We start from the raw sequence: 24,292 nt of genomic DNA, 5'->3' as shown, positions 1-24,292 counted from the left end.
ATAAAGAAGCTCTACTTGCTGCTGCTTGGCTTCTCATTTATTTCCTCGGAGAGCTTTGGCCAAATGGAGGGAATGAAAGTCCCATTACAGCTCTTTTATTTACTCTTCTGGCTCATGTTGGGCTGACATCTTAAAATTCAGTATGAATTGGAAACGGTCTCTCTCTCTTTTTCATCTCTGGTTAGTATCGAGCTTGTGTGAGATGCCCATCATCTGTCTTTGATAATTTTCTCACTTTGGTGATTTCAGCAGCTCTTGTAGCAGCGCAGTGCAGTTTTCACACTGGAATTTCATCCTTGTAAGAAACCTTCTCTAGATCTCTGAGGTTCCTGCTGTGATTCAGTTAGTTCACTGAAACCAGTATGTTGTTCAGGCTGGTCTTCTATATCCTGTAGCAACTGTTTTTGCTGTTCTTTTTCATTTAGATTTCGGTTTTATACAGTTGTTATAGACACACAGTTTAAAGAATCAGTCTCCCACTTCCTCTCCCAGAGAGGTGACCACCACTGACCTTCTAGTTAATTCTCTGATACTTCTCTCCGTGTGTACAGGGCCACTTGAGTTTTTTATTCCAGGCATCATCTATAACTAATTTTCCACTGGGTGAGAAAGGCCTTAGCTCCTCACTCCTATCCTTGCCCACAGCACTCACAGTGTCTCTCCTTTCTCCCCAAATTGTTAAATCCCAGATTACAGGGTTTACTTATTTTATCTAAGGAAATGCTCCTCTCAAACCCAACTTATGATTCTCTGGGGAAGGGTGGAAGAGGGATAATTAGGGAGTGTGGGATTGGCATGTGCACTCTGATATATTTAAAGTGGATAACCAGCAAGGACCTGGTGTATAGTACAGGAAATTCTGCTCAATATTATGTAACAATCTAAATGGGGAAAGAATTTGAAAAAGACTAAATACATGAATAGGCATAACTGAATCACTTTGTGATACACCTGAGACTAATACAGCATTGTTAATCAACTATTCAGTTCAGTTCAGTTCAGTCGCTCAGTCGTGTCCGACTCTTTGTGACCCCATGAATCGAAGCACGCCAGGCCTCCCTGTCCATCACCAACTCCCGGAGTTCACTCAGACTCATGTCCATCGAGTCAGTGATGCCATCCAGCCATCTCATCCTCTGTCGTCCCCTTCTCCTCCTGCCCCCAATCCCTCCCAGCATCAAAGTCTTTTCCAATGAGTCACCTCTTCGCATGAGGTGGCCAAAGTACTGGAGTTTCAGCTTTAGCATCATTCCTTCCAAAGAAATCCCAGGGTTGATCTCCTTCAGAATGGACTGGTTGGATCTCCTTGCCGTCCAAGGGACTCTCAAGAGTCTTCTCCAACACCACAGTTCAAAAGCATTAATTCTTCAGCACTCAGCCTTCTTCACAGTCCAGCTCTCGCATCCATACATGACTACTGGAAAAACCATAGCCTTGACTAGATGGACCTTAGTTGGCAAAGTAATGTCTCTGCTTTTGAATATGCTATCTAGGTTGGTCATAACTTTTCTTCCAAGCAGTAAGCGTCTTTTAATTTCATGGCTGCAATCACCATCTGCAGTGCTCCAATATAAAAGAAAACATTTTTTATAAAAAAAAAAAAAAAAGAAAGAAAATGTTCCTCTCAGTTGAACCCTGAAGTGTACTCTAAGTGCTAGACTGTAATTACCTTGTTCCTTATCTGCTTTGTTTTCTCTGTACTTATCACAACATAACCACCACCTCACCCTACCTCCACCCAGCTTTCTCCCAGGTATGTCAATATCCTTGTAAAATGATTCATCTGGGAGTTCAGTCAATGTCGTCCTCAGGAGAAGGTTTCTCCCAGAGCTTCCAATGCCATATCTAAACTCACATCTTCTACTTCTGAGGCACACATCTCAGGATCATGGGGTCTCCTTCACAACCACCCTGGACATTTCTTTCACCTCTCCTTTACCTGAATCTCTTTTCTTGGACCCAAGGTTTTTCTGTTTCTTGGTTTACTCTCTTGTTTTGATTAAGCACAACCTGTAGTAGCTTCCTGAGATAGGGTGCACATGAAGTAAACATTTTTAATAACTTGCACGTCTAAAGCTATGTTTATTCACATTTGAATATCAGCTGGACTTAGGATTCCATACTAGATATAATTTTCCCTGAAAATTGTGAAAACATGTACTCCTTCTGATTTCCAGCATTGCTATGGAGAAGTTGGAAACCCTTCTAATTCTTGAGCCTTTGTATGAAACTTAATTTTTCTCTGAAAGTTCTTGTGATCTTTTCCCTATCCCAAATATTTTGGAACTTCATGATTGTGTATGTTGGTGTGGATTTATATTCATTCTTGGACTTATATTCATTCTTCATACTGTTGACTGAAATTTGTCCCCTAGTTAATTTTTCTAAAAGACTTATGAGAAAATATTCATCTGAAAAATGTTTATTATCTTTATACAGAAATGACAATTGGGCTGGGTAAAAAAATTATTGGATTCTTTTTTCTATTTTTGTAATTGTGGTAAAAAATATCACATTCAATTTTCCATCTGAACCATTTTTAAGTATACAGTTCAATATTGTTATATATATTCACAGTGCTGTGTGACAGATGTGAGAACCTTTTCATCTTGTGCACTTGAAACTCTTCACTAGTTAAACATGACTTTCCATGTTTTCCTCTAGCCCCTGCAACTGCCTTTCCACTCTCTGTTTCTGTGATTTTAACTGCTTTAGACACTTTCTCTGAATGGAATCATACTGATTTGTCCTTCTGTGACTGGCTTTTCTTGCTTGGTATAATGTCTTTGAGGTCCATCCACATTGTGGCATATGACAGAATTTCCTCCTTTTTTAAGGCTGCATGCAATCTCAAAACAAAGAGCTGACTCATTTGGAAAGACCCTGATGTTGGGAAAGATTGAGAGTAGGAGGAGAAGGGGATGACAGAGGATGAGATGGTTGGATGGCATCCCCGACTCAATGGACATGGGTTTGGGTAGACTCCGGGAGTTGGTGATGGACAGGGAGGCCTGGCGTGCTGCGGTTCATGGGGTCGCCAAGAGCTGGACATGACTGAGCGACTGGACTGCACTAATATCCCATAGTGTGTAGTACTTGCTGTGCTATGTAATTTCATAAAAGGTATTTGAGTATCTATGGATTTGGTATCTGCAGGGGCTTCGGCAATCAATCCCCTGAGGATTCTGAAGGATGACTGTGTATTTTACATTTTTATTTGTTCATCTGCCAATGGACATTTGGGTTGCTTTTACCTCTTGGCTATTATGAATAATGCTGTAATTAACATAGAAATGCAAATATGTCTTTAAGATCCTGCTTTGAATTTCCTTGGAAATTTGCCCAGAAGTGGAATTGCTGGATCATAATCCTACTTTTAGTGTATTGAGTAACCTCGTGCTGTTTTCCCCAGTGGTGTCACAAGTTTACATTTCCACCAGCAGTGTACAAGGGCTCCACTTTCTCTGCATCCTCACCAGCATTTGTTATTTTCTGTTCTTTTTATAATGGCCATTCTGATAGCTGTATTGCTCTTTTCCTGAGGTCTTTGTAGGAGTTGTTCAGCCCTCATATATGATTTGAATTTGTCCTGAATTATCTCCTTATAAGGGTACTTGTCTTTTTATCTGCCTACCCCTCAAAAAATTAACTCTAGGATCAGTATCTATCCTCGAGTTGATTTTTCTTTGTCATCATTTCAAAGAAAGGATGGTGTATCTTCTACCCATAATCCAAACCTTCATTAATTTCTGGAAAGTTGTCTTGAATTATATTTTTGAGTGGTTTTTCTGTCCGCCCGCCCTGCCCCCTGCTGTTTTCCTTCTTTGCGCACTTCAGTTGTTTGTATTCTCGCCTGCCTTCCATATCTATGCTCTTCTGCCTCATCCTAATTGTTTGCATTTCTTTGTCACTTTGCTCACGTTTCCTCTCCTGTGACCTTTGATCTTTACCCTGATTTTAGCAGTGCTTATTTCCTTGTTGTTGTTCCCAGTTTGCTTTCACTTCTGGCCCACACTTACTTGTTTCCCTCCATCTCTCTTTTGAGCTCTGCCAATTCATGTCTCATCCTTTTCAGCCGTCTCAGTGTCTAATATCTGAGCTCAGTAAATTTTTGGAAATCGTGGTGAAATACTTGGTTACAACCTTCCACTGTTCTGTGGCATTTTGTTTTCCCCTGGTGAGTGTTACTCACCTGCTCCTTTCCTCCTTTTACATTTCAGTATCTTTGTGTGTAGACCTGTGCTTTTCCCTGTGGGATTACTTCTCTTTCAGTAGGGTGAGCTTTCTTGGATCAGAAAGAGGTTCATGTGGATTAATGCTGTGTTGCAGGCCAGGAAGAAACCTAGTGAGATTTCAGTCTTTGCTTTCCCCTAGACACTGGGTTTGGGTACTATAGGGCTAGTCAAAGGGCAGAGACTCTCTTTTTGCACCTCACAGGGGACACTTTCCTGCAAAAACCAGGCCAGCGGAGCTTCCCCTGCCATCACCCATTAACATCTTGACAAGAACAAGAAAGGACTGGGGAGGGATGGGTAGGAGAGAGGGAAGAAGAAAAAACAGGAGGAGGAGAAGAGGAAGCTGGGAGGACAGGGAGGACAAGAGATCCCTTGGCATCTCTTGGTTGGAAGGGACAGCCCCCAGGGAGGTGAGTCTTGAGCAGGAAGGGGAAGGTGCAACGTGGATCTGACCTCTCTGCCCTCCAGGGTGACCACGTGTGGCTGAACCCCACCCCTGCCGACAAGACCAGGGTGGCCATCGGGGGCATCATCAAAGAAACCAAGCCTGGCAAAATTTTGGTTGAAGATGATGAGGGCAAGGTGAGTATGGCCACACACTCCTCAGAGGCTCAGCCTTTTCAGCTGCCGTCCAGAACCCTGAGCCCCCTCCCTTCTCTGGTGCTGCTCCCAACACCAGGGATTATAGAGCCCAAGTCTGGGAACCACGTGGCAGGATAGACCACAGGGGAGTCCTGTCATGGCGGGCATTGTGACTGCTTCTATAGGGAAGAAGCAGGGAGCAGGTTTGAAGATGGAAAATTAGGACAATTAGGGGAGCAGGAAAGAGTGAAGTGGGAAAAGGGCTGGGGCAGAGAGGGGGAAGGGACAGAAGCTTGTTTTCAAAGTAATGCAGGGTGAACAGGAAGGACAGGATAAGTGAGGGAGAGAAAGGTGCATGAGAAAGATGCCTGGAGGGGGGCCCCCCAGCACATGAGGAGGAGAAGGAGACCCATCTCACAGGAGCAAAGCAGCCCAGATGAGAGTGTAGGAAGCTCAGGGTGACCTGTTGGGGAACCAGCTCAGTCACCTGGCAGGCTGGGGAGGAGCAGGGGAGGGGCAGAGGGGAAGGACTTGCAGACTGGGGCCTCCAGCTGGTCACTGAGGTCCTCCCTGGGCAGCCCTCTTTGCTGAGTGTCTGCAAAGTGAAGCATGTAGAGACTTGGCCTCCAAGGAGAAAATTCTAGAGTGTGGCCTGTGAACCCTATAGTATGGAAGCCAGTCACATATTAACAATAATGTCTCCTATTTGCAAAATGACATAACATCATTTATTAAAAAAAAACACTTGCACACTTTCATCCCAGCCATCTGTGAGACCCCAGCTGCAAGCTACCCCGATCCCAGTTGTAGCCATATCTAACTCCTGGCTCCACACTCCTCTGACCCTGGTCTCAACTTCACCCTTAGCCCCAGTACACACTGACCCCTGGCCCTAGACATGTGCTGACTCCAGCCTCGGCTTGACTCGATCCTTTGGCCTTCACCATAGACCAACCCTCCCAGGTGTGGGCCACCAGGGCAGCCAGTCCAATGAGGACATGGAGGAGAGTTTGGCCCTGGCAGAGGTCACCTGTCAGGAGAGCCTGTGCCCTTGTTTCAGGAACACTGGATCCAAGCGGAGGACCTTGGCACCCTCAGCTCCATGCACCCCAATTCAGCTCAGGGTGTGGATGACATGATCCGCCTGGGGGACCTGAATGAGGCAGGCATGGTGCACAACCTCCTGATCCGCTACCAGCAGCACAAGATCTACGTGAGTCTCCCTTGGCCATGCGTGCCCCCCCACGGCATGCTTGGGCCACACATGCTGAGGCGGCTGGGGAAGCAAACCGTGCCCCAGGCACGCCTGGCTTAGTCCCTGAGCCCCACACCCTCGCAGTGTGAGGATGCTCGTCCATCCCTGCTCCCCAGTCCGAAATAAGCAGGGGCATAAAGGCTTCAAGTCTGCAGATAGCTGACCTGCATGTGCCAGCACACTGCCCAGGATATAGTATACAGATCAAGTGCTGCCTCTCCCCCGCACCCGTGGCTGAGATGCAGGCCTGCTCTGATGGCCGAGGGGATCAGAGGCTGTGGGAGAGTAGTTTTCTGCCTGGTTTCTTTCCGGTTATGTGGCAGAGACAGGGTCACCAAGCAGAAGAGCCCTGCCCTTCTATGAAGTGATGGCCAGAAGGGCCGTGTAGGTAGATGCAGGTGCTTCCCCCGAGGCCTTGTGATGGATGGGAAGCTCGCATCCCTGCTCCAGCGCAGACTTACCAGGTGAGGTGGTATTCCAAAACTGACACCAGCCTGGCCGTGAGTGGGTGTGACCCAGGGGTGTCACCACCTGCCTGGGCCGCTCACAGGGAGAGGCGGCTCACTGACCTCTGACCAGCCTTGATCCTGGGATGCTCAGAGCAGGGGCCTCTGAATAGAGGGCAGGGTGGGAGAGGAGAGAGGCTTTGGAGGGCAGGGACCAGGCACTCAGAGTTCACACTGGCTGAGTGTGCCTCAGCTCCTGGGACTAATAACAGCAATAAATTAAGTTGAATTGCAGCTTATCCTTTACCGAAGAGCTTATGCTTGCATTCTTTTATCTGGTTGTCAGAGTCCTGAGTCCTCTCCTTCCCTAAAATGAAAACGAAGTCAGTGTACACGACCATTGAGATGACTGTCCCCATCCCAACCCAGAGGGGCTGGCAGGCCCAGTGGAGGCTCCACATGAGCAAGCGGCCCTGAACTGAGGCCCAGGAGGACTCTGAGGGCTGCGATGATGGCCCAGCCTCACTGAGGCCCCTGTGGGAGGCGGTGAAGACCTGCTTCATGCATTCAGTCCAGTTTCATTGAGCCGCTTCTAAATACCAGACAGAGCGCTAAACAGTAACCACAATGTTGATGTTAGTGCCAATCATAAACCGCCTCATTTAACGTTCCTGTGAAGGCACCCTCACCCAGGAGCTCTTGTTCTTGGTAAGCATCCTTTCCAGGGGAAGGATCTGAGCCGCCAAGAGTCTCATCTCTCAGCCCAGAATCAGTCCCCGCCTCCCTGCCAGAGTCAGCCATGCCTGGTGCCCTTGCAGAGTCACATCCCAAGTCAGCACCGATCCTCAGATTAGGGGCCACTGACCACCTCCTCCCTTCCGCAGACATACACAGGCTCCATCCTGGTGGCGGTGAATCCGTTCCAGGTGCTACCCCTCTACACCGTGGAGCAGGTACAGCTGTACTACAAGCGCCATGTGGGCGAGCTGCCGCCGCACATCTTTGCCATCGCCAACAGCTGCTACTTCAACATGAAGAAGAGCAAGAGGGACCAGTGTTGCATCATCAGGTGAGGTTCTGGGTGGGCCACCCACCATTTCTGAGCATCTCATAAAGAAGGGAGCATCTCCCTTCCCAAAACCTCTCCAGACCAGCATGCAACTTAGGGGTCCCCAATCAATGTGCTCCCCCTGCGTCTGGTTCCTGCAGCCCCTCCACCCTGAAACGTCCCTCCAAGATGTCCTTCCTTCAGAACCTACTCTTCTCCTATTATCAGGGCCTGAACAGCCCCAGCCTTCTGTGAATGTTTCCTGAAACAAGGAAGGAAGAGTGGGGATGGGTTGGTTTAGAAATGGGACCCAGGATAGGCACTTGGGGTGCAAGGATCAAACAGGGGAGATCCCTCAAAAACCTCAAGAGGGCTTCCCCGGTGGCCCAGTGGTTAAGACCTCCTGCTTCTAGTGCAGGGGGCTCAGATCCCATTGCCGGTTGGGGAACTAAGATCTCACACACTGCTGCCAAAAATAAAAAACAAAAATGGAACAACTTTAGGCAGATCTCAGAGAGGATGGCTCTCAGGCTGCTGGACCCAGAAGGGATGTGTCCCTCTGCAGTCCAGAGGCTGATCCTGACTCAGAGAGACTCACTGCCTGGCCTGGCTTCTCTGCCTCCTGCCCTCCCGGCACTCATGGAAGAGAGGCTGAGCAGGACAGGAAGGGGGAGAGGGAATTTGGCTCCAGGGCCCCTTGCTTGGGGCAAGTAAAGTCATCTAGGAAAGCCATCTCTTCATTCGTTTATTCATTCGAGATTCTGCTGCTCTCCACGTGTGTGTCCCTCCCTTTCCTAACACGGCTAGACAGCAGCCAAGGAAAGGGACAGAAATCCCTGCCTCATGGAGCTTACAATCTAGAAGGGGAGACAGGCAATAAATAGACAAATTGTTTGGGCAGCTAATAAGAACTTTGAAGAAAAACACTGCAGGGAAAGAGGAAAGAGAGCAATGGGGTCACTGCCCGAGGTGGAAGGGCAGATTGGGGTGGCCTCTCTGAGGAGGGGCCGTTGGAGCAGAGATTAGAACGAGGTCCTCCAGGGCAGGTTACCCTGTTTCAGGTTCTCAGCAACTATCTCAAGTAGATACTCCTATTCCTGTTTTACTGCTGGGGAGACCTCCCACCAGAAAGGTGGATATTCTTTCCTAGTGACATACAGCTCTCAAGCAGGAGCGGCAAACCCAGAGCTCTGGAAGAGAAGACGGAGAGGTGGCCTGGCCAGGAAGCCTCACCCTCCGGACAGCAGTGCCTGCAGAAGAGCCCAGGGCACCTGGGGCGTGGGCGAGGCCCTGAGTCCTCCGCCCTCAGAGTCATCTTCCCATGCAGGGGCGTCGTGTGAAGTGTCACCCTTATGCCACACACTCCTTCACCTGTGTCAGGGAAGAGGAACGTTTGGGTCAGAACTTTTTAAAAACGTAATATTTCCAGATGAAAGCTTGTTTGTCTGGAGTTTGCTTCAGTGTAGTACAAGAGGGATGTCCCTGGCAGTCCTGCGGTTTAGAATTTGTGCTTTCCGTGCAGGGGCTGCAGGTGTGATTCCTGCTCGAGGAACTAGCATCCTGCACTGTGTGGGAGAAAAAATGGTACAGAATGGGAATCAAAACTGGTCAGGAGTTGCAGCTGGGACTGGGACTCTAGGAGTTCATTGAGAAGACTGTAAAGTGCAGGAGTCCCCTGGGGATCTTGTGAAAATGCAGATTCTGGCTGAGCAGAGCAAGGGAGCCTTGAAGTTTGCATTTCCAGCTAGGCAGCAGGCCTTACTGGCATCTAGGCCATACTTTTATTCGCAGCATAAGGCAGCATTCTGCCTTCATTTGTAATGTTTGACGCTTTCTATAATTTAAATCCTCTGTCCATGGGATTCTCCAGGCAAGAATACTGGAGTGGGTTGCCATTTCCTTCTCCAGGGGATCTTCCCGACCCAGGGATCGAACCTGTGTCTCCTGCATTGCAGGCAGACGCTTTAACCTCTGAGCCACCAGGGAAGCCTGCATAATTTTAAAAAGTTCATAAAAGCAACATTTCTCCCTTTATAATAATAATAGTGTTAATTACTGCAATCCTGAGTGTGTGCTATGTGCCAGACATAAGTATAGTTTTCAGTTTAAACATTCTAAGCAATTTTTATCTTTACACTGATTAATTATTTTAGTGTTAAGGTTTAAAGCATGTAGTTTTATTTTGGCTTCCTCTTTAATTCATCATATTTTAGAAGAGTGCCTGTAATTTCTAAACATAAAATACTTCCACCTTTTAACTCGATTTCTAATTTAATCACATTATGATGAATATTTTCTATATGTTATTGACTCTGAAATACATTGACTTCTTTTACACCCCTATTACTTGGTCAAATGTGTGATTATTTTACGTGAGCTTCAAGACATTTATATGTTCTCTGGTAGTTCAAGAGTCTATAAATAATTATTAGTTTAAGTTTATTAGTGCTTTTTATATGCTTTAAATTTCTGATAAAAAATGTTTTAAAACCTCCTTTTAGTTTCCACAAAGTTGGTTTTGTGTATTTGGAGGCTGTGTTTTTAGGTGCATACAAATTTGTGATATTGATATTCTGGGAATGGTTTCTATTATTATGTAATGCCCTATTTTTCCTATGAATGCTTTTTTCCTTGTTATATTTTGTAGTAATATTTTGGCTATTTTTTTATTATTTGTTTTTTTCCCAAACTCTGTGTGAGCACAGTGTGTGTTTTGGGTATTCTTTCTGATTACTATTTTACAGCATATATTAATGCTTTTTTTCTTCCAGTTTTATTGAGATCTAAATCGACATACAGTTAACAGTAAGTTAAGTTTTGACATACAGTTAATTATAAGTTAAGTTTAAGGTGTATAGCATAAATAATTGACATACGTCATGGAATGATTATCACAAGAAGTTTAGTGAGCATCCATCATCTTTTACAGATACAAAATTAAAGAAACAGGAAAAAAAACCTGTTTTTCCCTGTGATGAGAATTCAGGATTTGCTCTCCTAACAGCTTTCACATGTGACGCCCAGCAGTGCTAAGTACATTGATCCTGTTGTGCTTTGCGTGATAGATGCTGGGGACGCCCAGCAGTGCTAAGTACATTGATCCTGTTGTGCTCTGCGTGATAGATGCTGGGTAGAGTATTTTGTGTTGCATGTTTCCCCTTTCACTATTTTAAATATATTGTGCAGCTCCCTCTGGCCTGCAGACTTTCTGCTGAAAAGTCAGCTGAGAGCCTTTTAGGAGTTCCCTTGTATGTCACTTACTGTTTTTCTCTTGCTGCTTTTAACATTTTCCCTTTGTCTTTAATTTTTGCCGCTTTGCAGTTTGTTTTGGTTGGGTCGTCACTGGTTGATCTTGATCGGGACTCTCTGTGCTTCTGTACTTGGATGTCTGTTTCCTTTCTCAGGCTGGGAAAATTTTTAGCTATTATGCCTTCGAATATGTTCTCTGCCCCCTTCCTCTCCCTCGTCTCCTTCTGGGACCCCTATAAAGTGAACGTTAGTATCCTTGATGTTGTTCCAGGAGTCTCTTAACCTGTCCTCATTTCTTTTCATTCTCTTTTTCCTGTTGAGCATCAGTGAATTCCACGGCAGTTTCAGCTTGCTGATCCATTTCTCTGTATCATCTGATCTACTGCTGTTTCCTTCTCTTGTATTTTTCAATTTGGTTATTGTATTCCTCAGCTCTGTTTGGTTCTTCTTTATATACTCTAACTCTCTGTTAAACTTCTTACTGTCTTCATGCATTTTTCTGAGTTCTTTGAGCATCTTTACAATTATTGCCTTGAGCTGGGTCTCAGGCAGATATTTGTACCCACTTCACTTAGCTCCTCTGGAATTTTTCCTTGTTCTTCTGTTTGGAACGCATTCCTCTGCTGCCTCCTTTTGCCTAATTTGATACTTTTATTTCTATGTATCTGTTAGGTTGGTTACAATTCCTGACTTTGGAGAAGAGGCCTTTTTCAGTTCGGTTCAGTCCGTCAGTGGTGTCTGACTCTTTGCGACCCCATGAATCGCAGCACGCCAGGCCTCCCTGTCCATCACCAACTCCCGGAGTTCACTCAGACTCACGTCCATCGAGTCAGTGATGCCATCTAGCCATCTCATCCTCTGTCGTCCCTTTCTCCTCCTGCCCCCAATCCCTCCCAGCATCAGAGTCTTTTCCAATGAGTCAACTCTTCGCATGAGAGGCCTTTTTAGGAGACAGCATACTCCCCTCTGATCACCAGAGCTCTACGCTCTGGCGGTACCCCTTGTGTGAGCGGCTTGGGTCATCCACTGTGGTGGGCTGACTACCGAAGGTAGTCTAGTAGGTGTAACTGGGCCCTGGTCCAGTTTGCTGCCAGGCCCTGCCTCAAATGAAGGCTACTGACAGCTGGTGAGGCCTTATCACAGGCTGCAGGCTGCGGGACCCTGAGGGGTCCTGGGGTTAGTGGTGAGCAGGGCAGGGTTCTGGAATGCGTGGTGGCAGGCCTGGGAATCCCAGACCCAGTGTTGGCCCGCTGATGGGCGGGGCCAGCCCCTGAAGTGGCTAGCTGCAGGGTCTGGCATGTCCCAAATCCAGCTTTGGCCTGTTGGCGAGCAGGGCTGTGCCTTGGGGTGTCCTGGAGCAAATGCTGGCTCACAGTGGGCAGAGCTGGGCTTCCAAGCTGTCTCAGCGCTGGTGTCAACCTGCTGGTAGGCAGGGTCCAGGGGTTTTCAAGGTTGGTGTTGGCCTGATTGCGGGTGGGGACTGGAGTCCAGGGGGTTCTGAGGGTAGTGCCAGCTCACTGGTGGGTGAGGCTGTGTTCTGGGTCCTCTAGTGGACAGAGCCAGGTCCTGTCCAACGGTGCGCTCTGGGGCCCTTAAGGCAGCAGGCCTGCTATGGGTGGAGCTGTGTCCTGGCCCTGCTCATTGCTTGGCATGTGGTGTCCCAGTACTGGGACCAACAGGCTGGTGGGCAGGGCTGAATCCAGGCTGAATAAGCTAGAGGGGGGATTCCACACTGGCACTCGTGAGCACCAGGGTCCAGGAGCAACAAGCTCCACAAAAAGGCTGCCCCAGTGTCTGTGTCCCAGGGCGAGCTGCGGTTGCCTCTCGTCTCCAGGAGACTCACTAGGATCAGCAGGCAGGTCTGACCCAGGCTCCTTTCAGACCACTGCTTCTGCCCTGGGTCCTGGAGCATGTGAGATTTTATGTACACCATTTACAAGTGGACTCTCCATTTCCCACAGCCCTCTGGCTGACCCTCAAAGCTTCCCCACTCCTTGGGGAGAACCTGTGTGGTTGTGCTTCTTCTCGCATCTGTGGGTCACCTACCGGGGGTCTGTGTCTCGACTATACCACATCTCTGCTCCTCCTCCGACTGTCTCCTTGTGGTTCCTTCTTTTTGGCTGTTGTTTTTATTTGTTTAAGTTGATATCTTTTGACTGTGAATTAAATATATTTTATCCTTTAAACATGACGCCGTTTAACATTTAGCCCTGAGACAATGAAGTAAACATCTTTTGTTTGGTTTTTTGTTGCTGTTGTTTTTGGTTTTTTAACTTTCTTGGAGTATAGCTGACTTACAGTGTTGTGTTAGTTCCAGGTATATAGCAAAGTAATTCATATATATATATATATATATCTCCATTCTTTTTCAGATTCTTTTCTCATATAGGTTATCATAGAATACTGAGTAAAGTTCCCTGTGCTATGGTTCTTTCTTTACGTGTTATTTTTTGTCATCAATAATTTCTCTGTAAATAGCTGTAACTTTGATGTGCCCATGGGAGGAGGTGGGCTCTGGGTCTTTATACATCACCATCTTGGCTAGTCCATGACCATAAGTAATATTTAAAACTGTTTTTCATATTTCACTATTATTAAATTAATATATATATTCGCCATGAAGATTTCCAAAATTTTCAGAAAAATAAATATCCTCAGAAAAAAATTGCTAGACATTTCTGGAAGAAAAGTCTTCCTCCACTCTCTTGGATCAGTTCAATTCAGTTCAGTTGCTCAGTCGTGTCTGACTCTTTGTGACCCCATGAACCGCAGCATGCCAGGCCTCCCTGTCCATCACCAACTCCTGGAGTCCACCCAAACCCATGTCCATTGAGTTGGTGGTGCCATCCAACCATCTCATCCTCTGTCATCCCCTTCTCCTCCTGCCCTCAATCTTTCCCAGAATCAGGGTCTTTTCAAATGAGTCAGCTCCTCACATGAGGTGGCCAAAGTATTGGAATTTCAGCTTCAACATCAGACCTTCCAATGAACACCCAGGACTGATCTCCTTTAGGATGGACTGATTGGATCTCCTTGTAGTCCAAGGGACTCTCAAGAGTCTTCTCCAACACCATAGTTCAAAAGCATCAATTCTTCGGCGCTCAGCTTTCTTTAGAGCCCAACTCTCACATCCATACATGACCACTGGAATAATCATAGCCTTGACTAGATGGACCTTTGTTGCCAAAGTAATGTCTCTGCTTTTTAATATGCTGTCTAGGCTGGTCATAACTTTCCTTCCAAGTAGCAAGCGTCTTTTAATTTCATGGCTGGAGTCACCATCTGCAGCTTTCTTGGGTAAACTTTACTTAACAGTACCTACATTTGCCACTTCGCCTAACTAGTAAGCATTGCTCATGTTCCTGCTCTGTGCAGACCTGGATTAAGGGGCTGCGCAATATTCTCTGACTAGATGGACCATAATTTCCCACATTTATGTTACTTCCAATGTTCCACAATTGCAATGACAAAAAAAAAATGCTTTAAAGAGCAGGAAGCATTTGTGGAGAAAGCTTTTTCTGATTTTAAGATTCTTTCTTTAGACTAAATGAAAGTGAAAGTGAAGTCGCTCAGTCGTGTCTGACTCTTCGCGACCCCATGGACTGCAGCCCACCAGGCTCCTCTGTCCATGGGATTTTCCAGGCAAGAGTACTGGAGTGGGGTGCCATTGCCTTCTCCACCTGTAATTTCTCTTTCATGAGGGGCCATTGCTCTGTCCAAATAGGCTCGTCATTTTTCCAAGTTATTTTAATAATTGTATTGTTTGTTAAATGAGCAGTGGCCCCCAGGGAAAATGTGGAATGTATATCTGAGCTTGCCATATCTTATATCTTTTTATTAAAAGCATATATCTTACTTTTCCTTAGCAACTATGAAGTGTCATGTATATTAGCACTTTATAGATTGGTGAATATATTTATTATATCATATTATAATATACATTTATTATATCATATTATAATATATTTATTATATATAAATATATATAGTTATATATCAATATATTATACATTATATAATATATTTATTAATAGTTTAAAATCTCTTTAGTTTTTCTGTAAGAAAAACTTTTTGTAAGAGGAAGTTAATGTTTAGTAATTAATGTTTTAAAATCTTATTTTATTTGGAAATGACCTAGCTATTCAATAAACTTTTATTATTTAGTTTAGTACAACTGTAGAAATTTAAGTTATCCCAATCTTAAGAGATTATTTTAGATTATAATAACAGATTGTTCTATTAAAAATATAATTTTTTAAAGGATGCTTTACATGTGGAAATAAGAACCATTTAAAAAGGGATTGCCCTAAGAAAGCTAAAAAAAAAAAGGAAAAAATAAAAATAAAAAACCTCCCAAAACCTGCCCTCGCTGCCGTAGAGAAATACATTGGGCCAAAGACTGTAAGTCTAAATTTGATGTTGAAGGAAAACCTATTCCAGGAAACTCCAAGCAGGGACTCCCCCAGGTCCCCTTCAACAAAAACCTGGGGCAAATTCCATCTTTTACCTGAGACCCTCAACATCTGGCAGTGCTGCCGTCAATATACCAGCTTTGTTTTTAGATAATATGAAGTTAATGAGCTCTATTTAAATTCAAACTCATGTGAACTAAAAAAGAAAAAATCAATATTAAATATAACATTTATTTAAATATAAATATAACTTAAATATAATTGTTTGCTAATCTAATTAAGACATGTCTTAAGTTATCAACATTATATAATACTTTTATTATGTCTAGGTTTAAGGGAAACTAAATTTGTCAACAAAAAGGTAACTCTTTAGACTAAAGGCAGGATAATTTTGAAGGGGCTTGCAACTATGCCAGGTTGCTTTCCCAAAGGACTGACACCATTTCCCTCCTGTCCAGCATGGGCTTGCTGCTCACAGTGACAATGTTACATCAGGGCATGGGCATCACCCAGTCTCATTCATTCATCTACGGTGACTGAACACTGAGCCAGTGACCCTGGGATGAACCAGATATGAGCAGGACTGTGCAGCTGAGCAGAGAAGAAAAGATGAACACACCAATGACTAGCACAAAGTTAGCAGGGGATGTCAGGGCGAATGCAGTGCGACCTCTTCACAGGGAGAGAGCGTCTTTGTTCAGAATGGCCCAGAAAGTGGACCTGTGGTGGGTTTGCAGGAGAGTCAAGAGATGGTGAAAAATAGTTGTTTCATTGACTGACGTACCTGTACGCCTCTTTGCAGTGGCGAGTCTGGGGCAGGGAAAACAGAGACCACCAAGCTCATCCTGCAGTTCCTGGCCACCATCAGCGGCCAGCATTCGTGGATTGAGCAGCAGGTCCTGGAAGCCAACCCCATCCTGGAAGGTAAGCAGCCACCCACCAGACCAGCCTCCTTCCCAGGCTCTGCAGGCTGGTGACTTCCTGCCAGGCGGTGCTCCTGGGGAAGAAGGATAGGGTAAGCCATAAACTTTCAGCAACTTCTCAGGATTCCCCAGGACACGAAAGACAAGGATGGGGTGGATGGCAGTGTGGCGGCTGCCAGGAAGCACAGAAAAGAAAGACTGATGACCTGATTAGCTTTCACAGGTGTGTTTTCCATACACGGGATCTTAAGCGTTCCTTTAGAAAAGAATCCAAGATAAAATCAATTTGGGAAATTCTGGGATTGGATTATTGATACACAGAAGGATCCCAAATGTATTATGCTAGTAAAAGTAGCCAGACCCTCAATTTTTTTCATTTACCGTACAAGTGAGGATGTGTGCACAAAAGGATCTTTCTTTATGCAGCCACATCATCAAACAGCTCTATGGAATGCACTCCAGGCCATACTGCAACCCAAATGCCATCTGGGCTAACCTCCATGCCCGGGCTTATGCCAGCTCTTGTCACTCTCCTTGCAAGCCAGCCCTCTCTGGCCTAGTCTCTACCCCGCAGCCTGAGCAATCTTTCTCAAATGCACCCAAACTTCCTAAGGAGGCTTTCTGCTTCCCTCATTGCCCCGGGACTAATTCCGAACTTCTTAGCTTCACGTTCAAGGTTCTTCGCTACTTGGCCCCACCTGGGAATGGTTCCATCCGTCTTCCTCTGCTTTTCTCCTGTATCCTATGGTGCAGCCGAATTTCCCTTCCTGAAAGCACACTTCATGCTTTCTGACCTCCTAACCTTTAGCTGCACTTGACTTCCTCTTAGCAAACCCTTGGCCGCCACTGCTGTCTGGTGTGAGCCTACCCATCCTTCAGTTCTGGACTTAGCTACCTCCTTTGAGAAACCTTCCCAGAAAATCTCACTAAAAGTAAAATTTCTATTCTCTGCTCCCATCGTGGGCATCATCCTCTGGCCCGTAGCCTTTGGAAATGCCAAGACAATCCGAAATGACAACTCAAGCCGCTTCGGGAAGTACATTGACATCTACTTCAACTCCAGTGGGGTGATCGAGGGGGCGCGCATCGAGCAGTTTCTCCTGGAGAAATCCCGGGTCTGCCGGCAGGTAAGGCCTACTACCCTGGTCCTGGGGAACCTCCCCTTGCCCCAGGATGGGAGTCCGGGGATTGGGGAGGCTTCCAAGAGAGTTCCTTTCCGTCGCTCTCCATACCTCTCTCCCTCCTCCCGGGACCCCCACAGGCCTTGTCTCACTGCCATCGAACCCTGGCCTGAGATGGGCCAGGGACCCCTAGAATTGGGCAATGATGGTTCTTCCCCAATATTCAAGGAAATGATAGGGCTTTCTGTTTTGAATTTTCCATCTATATAATTGTTTTCATTATTTGGTGCTTACTACTCCTCACCTCTATTAGAATTAATTCTGAGGCCAGGTAAGTCCTCAACTGGGGGTGGGTGTTTCTTCAGATGCATTGGGGGCCCTGTCAGAAGGACCTAGATGACACTGTCCAGAAGACCCCCTGGCCAGGAAGTGAGGTGGCATATGGTTTGTGTCGTCACGTGGGGCCTCGTACTCACAAGGGCCCCACATTTGGTTTAGTGCTCTGTTGCCACCATCTTGAAATTCTTAATAACTTTTTAGAGAGACTCTCCATGTTTTCAGTTTGCACTGTGCCCCACAGATCAAGTAGACAGTCCTGGCTGACAAAGACCCCAAAGCATGACAGCCACATCAGCAGAGTTAACAGAGCCTTGTTGAGGGTAGGATACTCCTCTCATGTAACGGTATAACCCCTAACACGCGTGCGTGCGTGCTCATGAAGTTTCAGAATGGGGCCATGCCACTGAAGGGGCTGGAGATGTGTATGAGAACAGACACCTGGACACTGTCGCAAGCTGAAGAAGGAAGCTCACCTTTAGTGACCCCTGCCTGATGCCAGGTGTTTCCCCCATGTTATCTCATTAGATCTTCACAACAACCACGGAGACAGGTCTCTTTGTCCCCATTGTATGGATGAGGAAACCAAGTCCAGGGTTACTTACCTAGGTCCCAGAAGGTAGTAGAAGGTAGAATCTCTCTGACTCCAAAGTTTGCCCTTTCCAGAAGCTTATAGTTCTTCACATAGTGGTTGGTGAATTCATAGAACTTGGTCCTCATAGAGGCATCCCAGAATGAACAGGAGACTTCTAAAGCAGATCAGAGACAAGTCCGATCCATGATAAGATTAAAAATTTTGTGGGGATGGGGGTTGGGGAAGGGACTTCCCTTGTGGTCCAGAGATTGGGACTTCATCTTCCAATACAGGGCATGCAGGTTTGATCCCAGGTCAGAGAGCTTAGATCCCACATGCCTCGGGGCCAGAAAACATATAACAGAAGCGATATTGTAACAAATTCAATATTTTTAAAACAGTCCACGTCAAAAATTTTTGGGGGGCATGTAAGTGGGATCGCAGAGGTGGACACGACTGAAGCAATGGAGCATGCGTGCACTCTCAGTAAATGTACCAGTGATGTATAGAAAGGACATCTGATGGTTCTCAGTAAATGTACCAGTGATGTGTAGAAAGGACATCTGATGGTTCTGAGGAAGAAGAGGTCGTTTGAGGAGTGGGAAGGCAGGGGGAAGAGGAACTCCCCCTTTAACACTCTATACTTGGAATTGCCTGAATTTATGAGCACAGAGATGTGCTCATAAATAATGTTTAAAAATGCAGAAGACCCAGCTAGGTAAACCTGTGGAAGTCAGGTCCCCAGGGGTCACGAGCTGATAGGAAGCCTTCGTTGCTGTTATTGTTGCTCAGTTGCTAAGTCGACCCCACGAGGCTCCTCTGTCCATGGGATTTCCCCAGCAAGAATACTGAGTGGGTTGCCATTTCCTTCTCTAGGGGATCTTCCTGCAGGATCAAATCTGTGTCTCCCACATCTCTTGCATTAGCAGATGGATTCTTTTGCCACTGAGCCACCAGGGAAGGCTTTCCCTAGACTGTAGAGCTGGGAATTCTGAGTCAGAGAGCCTGGATGTGAATCCTGACACCTTGCTTTGCCTATGACTCTGGACTGCGGGGGCAGTCAGGCTACAGGGAAGTGCCAGGGAGTGACGCTCTGCACGGAGCTGTCAGGATGAACTGGCCGTGGGTGAGGCCAGCGACCAGGCGTGCTCATCCCTTGGGTCAATGCCGAGCTCTACTGGCTGGGGAGCAGGGAGACTGGGACAGGGCTGGGGCCAGGAGACAGTTCTGAGGACCCGGAGCCTCAGGGAAGCTGCTTACGAGCTCCTGGAACTCCCTCCCTGCCAGGCCCCGGAGGAGCGGAACTACCACATCTTCTATTGCATGCTCATGGGGATGAGCGCCGAGGAGAAGAAGCTGCTGGGCCTGGGGACGCCCTCGGAGTACCACTACCTCACCATGGTGAGGCCTCCGCCCCCTCCCCGACCCTCCTCCCCTCTCCCTTCCTGCCCCTCCCCTCCTCCCCATCCCACCTCTCCCTGCCCTGCCTCTTACAATGAGGAAGTAAGAAGGGCCAGTTCTTGCTCAACACTGGTTTACAGCCTCATAAAAGCCCAGACCCTGGGCAGGGACTGGGGGCTCCCTTTCCCCTTCTCCACTCCACCCTTCTGTGTTTGGCATCCACTTTACAACCAGCAGAGGATTACTCCTGGCCATGAGAGTCCTACCCTTGCGCGTGCGCTTCCTTGTTTTCTGCAGAGCCTGTAGTCCTGCCCCACAAGCCTCACCTTCCTTTGGTCCTAATGGACAGAAGGCTCCTGGCCACCCCGTAGCTCGCCCCTCATTTCATCCCAGTCACCGTCCTCCTAGGTGCCCCTAGAACTTGAACTCCAGGAGAGCAGAGGCCTTGCTCGGTTGTGTCCCCATGCCCGGAGCATTGCCATACAAGCAGCCTCACAAGTTGGGCTTGCACTGTTGACAAGAGAATGAATGAGATCCGCCTCTTGACGCTCTCTCGTGCCTAGCCCCTGTCTCGCCTGTCTCTGCCTGAGGCCTTCATCATCTCTTGCCTAGACCATGGTGCTGCTTTCCTACTGAGTGCCCCCTCTCCCCAGACTTGAGCCTGAATCTATCATCCACCCCACAGATCTCCCATACAGGGCGCCTGACAGACCATATTCCTGGTCACAGCTCTTTGGAAGTTCCTTGTGGCTCCTTGGCAAGGTTTCCAAGTCCCTCCAGATCCCACCATCTGCCAACCTCTCTTCCTCCACATGACCCCAGCCTCTTTGCAACCTTCCTGCCTCTCATCTCACAGCCTAACTCAAGCTGATACCTGCCAAAACCCTGTGCCGCTATAAAGCTCAACCTGTGGAACCAGCTCAGGTGCCTCCTCCAGGAAGCCTTTCCCCGGTTTCCAGGAGGGCTGGCCAAGCCCCCTTTTGTCTCAGCATCTGTAAAAGCCTATGACATAATCTTTCTGCCCCCTCTCCTGGATGCAGCGGCACGCAGAGCAGGGCCAGCTCTCTCCATTAATGAACTCCCAGTAAGTACCTCACCATAATCCTGTCTTTGGAAATACCTTTGTGTATTTTATAAGCTTGGTCCTCCAGGTGGTCCCATGGCATCCACCCAGAGCCAGTGAAGTATCACTTACTAGGGGCCTCTGGCTGAGTCCCTGATATATCCTTGCCTTGCTGGCCTTACAATGGAGAAGGCCCCCAAAAGCTGATGTGTTCAATCTTTCAGGGGAACTGTACTTCCTGTGAGGGGCTCAATGACGCCAAGGACTATGCCCATGTCCGCTCGGCCATGAAGATACTCATGTTCTCTGACTCTGAGAACTGGGACCTCAGCAAGCTGCTGGCCACTATTCTCCACCTGGGGAATGTGGAGTTCATGGGTAATGCTGTTTCCACCCAAAGTACACCCCCTGGGGAGGAAGAATGGGGACTAGAGGAGGAAGAAATCCCTGTGGGATCGCATCCAAAGGGCCCATCAAAGTCACAATGTGTTGGAAAGGTACATTAGGAATTTTAGCCGTAATTTTGGAGGTCTTGTGGAGTTAGGGGGAAGATGCCAAAGTTTAGGGCCCTCCAAAGGTGAAGACATTGATCAATCATCCCCAACTTTTGGCTGGAAACCCAAAGGGTAAACAAAGCCTTGCACGAACTTTGAGTAAGCAAAGCCAGGCATGAACTTGCAAGCCATTTCTAAACATCCAGTTGGTCTGGAGACTCAAGGGTCCGGGACTGTTCTGTTAGTGCCCCAAGCGCCTGACAGCAATTACTGACCATCCTCTCTGGAAGAAAGCAACATCAACTTAGATTACAAATTATTCCTTTAAACAGTTTCAAACACAACATCCAGCATGCATCCAAAAATAAATAGGAACAAGGAAATGAGATATTATGAGCAAGGACCAGCACTCATAATAGACAATAAAAACAGAGCCACAAAGGCTTCAGAGATTGGGATACCTGAGCACAGACCACAAAGTACCTATGCTTGTTATATTCAAGAAAGAAAAAGCCAAGCTTGAAAGTTTAGACAGGGAACTGGAAAGTATAAAAAAGTGACATAACAGATTTTAAAGTGAACCACATCAAAATTCTAAAGTTAAAAAAGTTAAAACCAAAATGAACTCTATGGATGAGTTTAACCTCCAGTTTTATAATGTGAAAAAGGAGAAAAAGTCAGAAAAAAAACTGTGTGTACAGCACAGAAAGACAAAAAAGATGGAAAATATAAAAGACAAAATAGGAGACCTAGAAGATAACAGTGAGAAGATATAGTATACATTTAATTAGAGTTCTAAAGGGAAAGAGAAACTGTGTGTGCAGCATGGAAAAAGAAAAAAGATGGAAAACTGGAACTTCCCTAGAGGTCCAGTGGCTAAGACTCCACGTTACCAATCCAGGGTTTCCAGGTTCGATCCTGGGTCAGAGAACTAGATCTCACATGCCGCAACTAAAGGACCCGAATGCTGCAACAAAGACCCAACGCAGCCAAATAATAAACAAGCAAATATTTTTTAAAAGGTGGAAAGAGTAAAAGACGGATTAGGAGCCCTCAAAGATAGAGTGAGAGGATGTAGAACACATTCAATCAGAGTTCTAAAGGGAAAGAGAGGGTTGGGACTGAAGCACTTGAAGATTATGGCTGGCTCTAGATCCAATGAAAGACACCGACTCACACAGCAGTGGGGAAAAGACAGACTTTTCAATGAACTGTTCCAGAGCGACTGGGTATTCATGTAGAAAACAAGAACCACTGTCTCAGATCATATAAGGAAATCTACTCCAGCAAGCTGTAGCTGGCTGACCAAACGGCACTTCTGCTGGTAAACAGTGGGTGCTGACAAGCAGGGGGCATCAGGACATGGAACACCATCAAATGGGACGTTGAGGAAATGAAACCAGGCAGAAGAATGCAGAGAGCTCACACACACAATTTAAACACAGATAAAATTAAATGCTACAGGGCTTCGCTGGTGGCTCAGCCGTAAAGAATCTGCCTGCCAAAGCAGGAGACGTGGGTTCGATCCCTGATCTGGGAAGATCCCACATGCTGCGGGGCAACTAAGCTACAACTGTCTAGCCTGTGCCCTAAAGCCCAGGAACCGCAGCAAGAGAAGCCACGCCCTGCAACTAGAGAGTAGCCTCCCCTCCCTGCAATTAGAAAGAGAGCCAGTGCAGCGCCCAAGACCCGGCGCAGCAAAAAGTAGATAAAGAAACATTTTTTTAAAAAATTAAATGCTACAAGGGAACGCAGGTAGTTAGATGACACACAAGTAAACGGGTAAAATTAAATGCAGCTTAGTGGTTAAATCAGTGAGGGACAAGGAGGCCTGGCATGTTGTAGTCCATGGGGTCACAGTCAGACTCAACTGAACAACTGAACAGCAACAGGGATTAACATATAGGTAGTAAAAAGATAAGCAAAAACCAAGGAAGTGGTTTCTGTGGTGGTCAGGAGAATACCGCCTTCGGTAGAGGAACTGGTCTGAGCCGGAAAGGTCGTGGGAGGCCCCGGCTGTTTGTGAAGCTCTGGGTTTGGCTTTAGCGGTTGCTTTACAATGTTGACATAATAATTATCCATTATAACATACATTTGGGTTTTATGCATTTCTTATCCATACTGGTTAGTTTACAATTTTTAAGTCTAAAGAAGAAAAGAAATGACAGAAACAGCTTTCTTCCCTCCCTGCAGCTCAGCGGCCCTAAAGGGAGGGACTCAAAGGGGAGGGATTGAACCAGGAGCTGGGTCTGGAGACTTGCCGCGGAGCTGGGCCCTGCTTCATCCTTTGCTGAATGAATGAGGACACCTAGGTTTCCAAGGACAGCAGAGTGGACGGAAGGAGACCAACGGGCCTTCCTCTCCCTTGATAGACCTCACCCGCCCCACCGGCACCAGACTTCTCCCTCCAACAGTGTCAGACTCCCCTTTGAGTCAGGATCTCAGTCTGGGCAGCGGGGGACATACCCTGTGAACAGTGGTTAGAAGCACAGTGTTGATAGTCCCCAGAGAGGCCCCGGCGCTCAGAGCGGGCCTGGGAGAGGCGGTGCCCGGCGCCCAGGGATGGCTGCCTCTGAGCCACGCGTCTGGGACAGCCTCCCGGGGCCTCTGTCCCGTGCCTTCAGGCCACTTTGCCTCTCAGGACCATTGCTTCTCTCTGCAGCTGCGGTCTTTGAGAACCTGGACTCCTGTGACGTGATGGAGACCCCCGCCTTTCCCACCGTGATGAAGTTACTAGAGGTAACTCTGCTCTTCTGTCCGCCAGCCTCCTTTTTTTGTGAGCAGCCCCAGGGCCTGGGCTGGCAGCCCTTCCCAGTCTCCAGTTCCTGCCTCCCAGGTTCTGGCTCACCCTCTCCCCTCCAACTCCCCTGTGGAGCCCTGCAGGCCCTAGATGTGGGAATCAGGCCCGTGGAGCTAATCATTAACAAAGTCCCGGAACTGATCCCTTTGGCTTGAACATGTGTTTCTTGCCCTTTCCCTGACCTTTTTGCTCTTCCAGAGCCTTTGCTCAACTTTATACCCTACTCATTCCCCAGGTTGTCCCCACTCAACCAATCTGAGGCCTTTACAGCAAGACATCCTCGCCCCATATCCTGGTCCCCAGGGCCTCTCCATGAGTTGTGCTCTTCTGGGCTGATGGAATGTACTCAGACC

At 47.0% G+C, this 24,292-nt stretch overlaps 1 protein-coding gene and 1 long non-coding RNA gene across 2 annotated transcripts in view; one reads left to right on the top strand and one right to left on the bottom strand.

Moving 5' to 3' along the window:
- The window catches only part of MYO7B (myosin VIIB), a 97,419-nt gene that overhangs the window by 21,992 nt on the left and 51,135 nt on the right, over window positions 1-24,292 (top strand). The window contains exons 3-10 of the mRNA XM_069576870.1: window positions 4,704-4,817; window positions 5,878-6,030; window positions 7,403-7,587; window positions 16,030-16,151; window positions 17,135-17,277; window positions 19,469-19,582; window positions 20,870-21,023; window positions 23,802-23,878. Of these exons, the coding sequence (XP_069432971.1) occupies window positions 4,704-4,817; window positions 5,878-6,030; window positions 7,403-7,587; window positions 16,030-16,151; window positions 17,135-17,277; window positions 19,469-19,582; window positions 20,870-21,023; window positions 23,802-23,878 (1,062 nt within the window). The remainder of the gene's footprint in view (window positions 1-4,703; window positions 4,818-5,877; window positions 6,031-7,402; window positions 7,588-16,029; window positions 16,152-17,134; window positions 17,278-19,468; window positions 19,583-20,869; window positions 21,024-23,801; window positions 23,879-24,292) is intronic.
- LOC138433745 (uncharacterized) lies at window positions 8,296-24,010 on the bottom strand. Its single transcript, XR_011254452.1, has 4 exons — window positions 23,606-24,010; window positions 18,213-18,356; window positions 16,012-16,224; window positions 8,296-8,937 (listed from the first exon to the last, which is right to left on the bottom strand). It is a non-coding gene; the product is annotated as an uncharacterized lncRNA (long non-coding RNA).

The sequence above is a fragment of the Ovis canadensis genome, chromosome 2 (assembly GCF_042477335.2).
Source record: "Ovis canadensis isolate MfBH-ARS-UI-01 breed Bighorn chromosome 2, ARS-UI_OviCan_v2, whole genome shotgun sequence".
Classification (NCBI taxonomy): Eukaryota; Metazoa; Chordata; class Mammalia; order Artiodactyla; family Bovidae; genus Ovis; species Ovis canadensis.
This window is presented reverse-complemented; position numbering and strand designations above follow the sequence as displayed.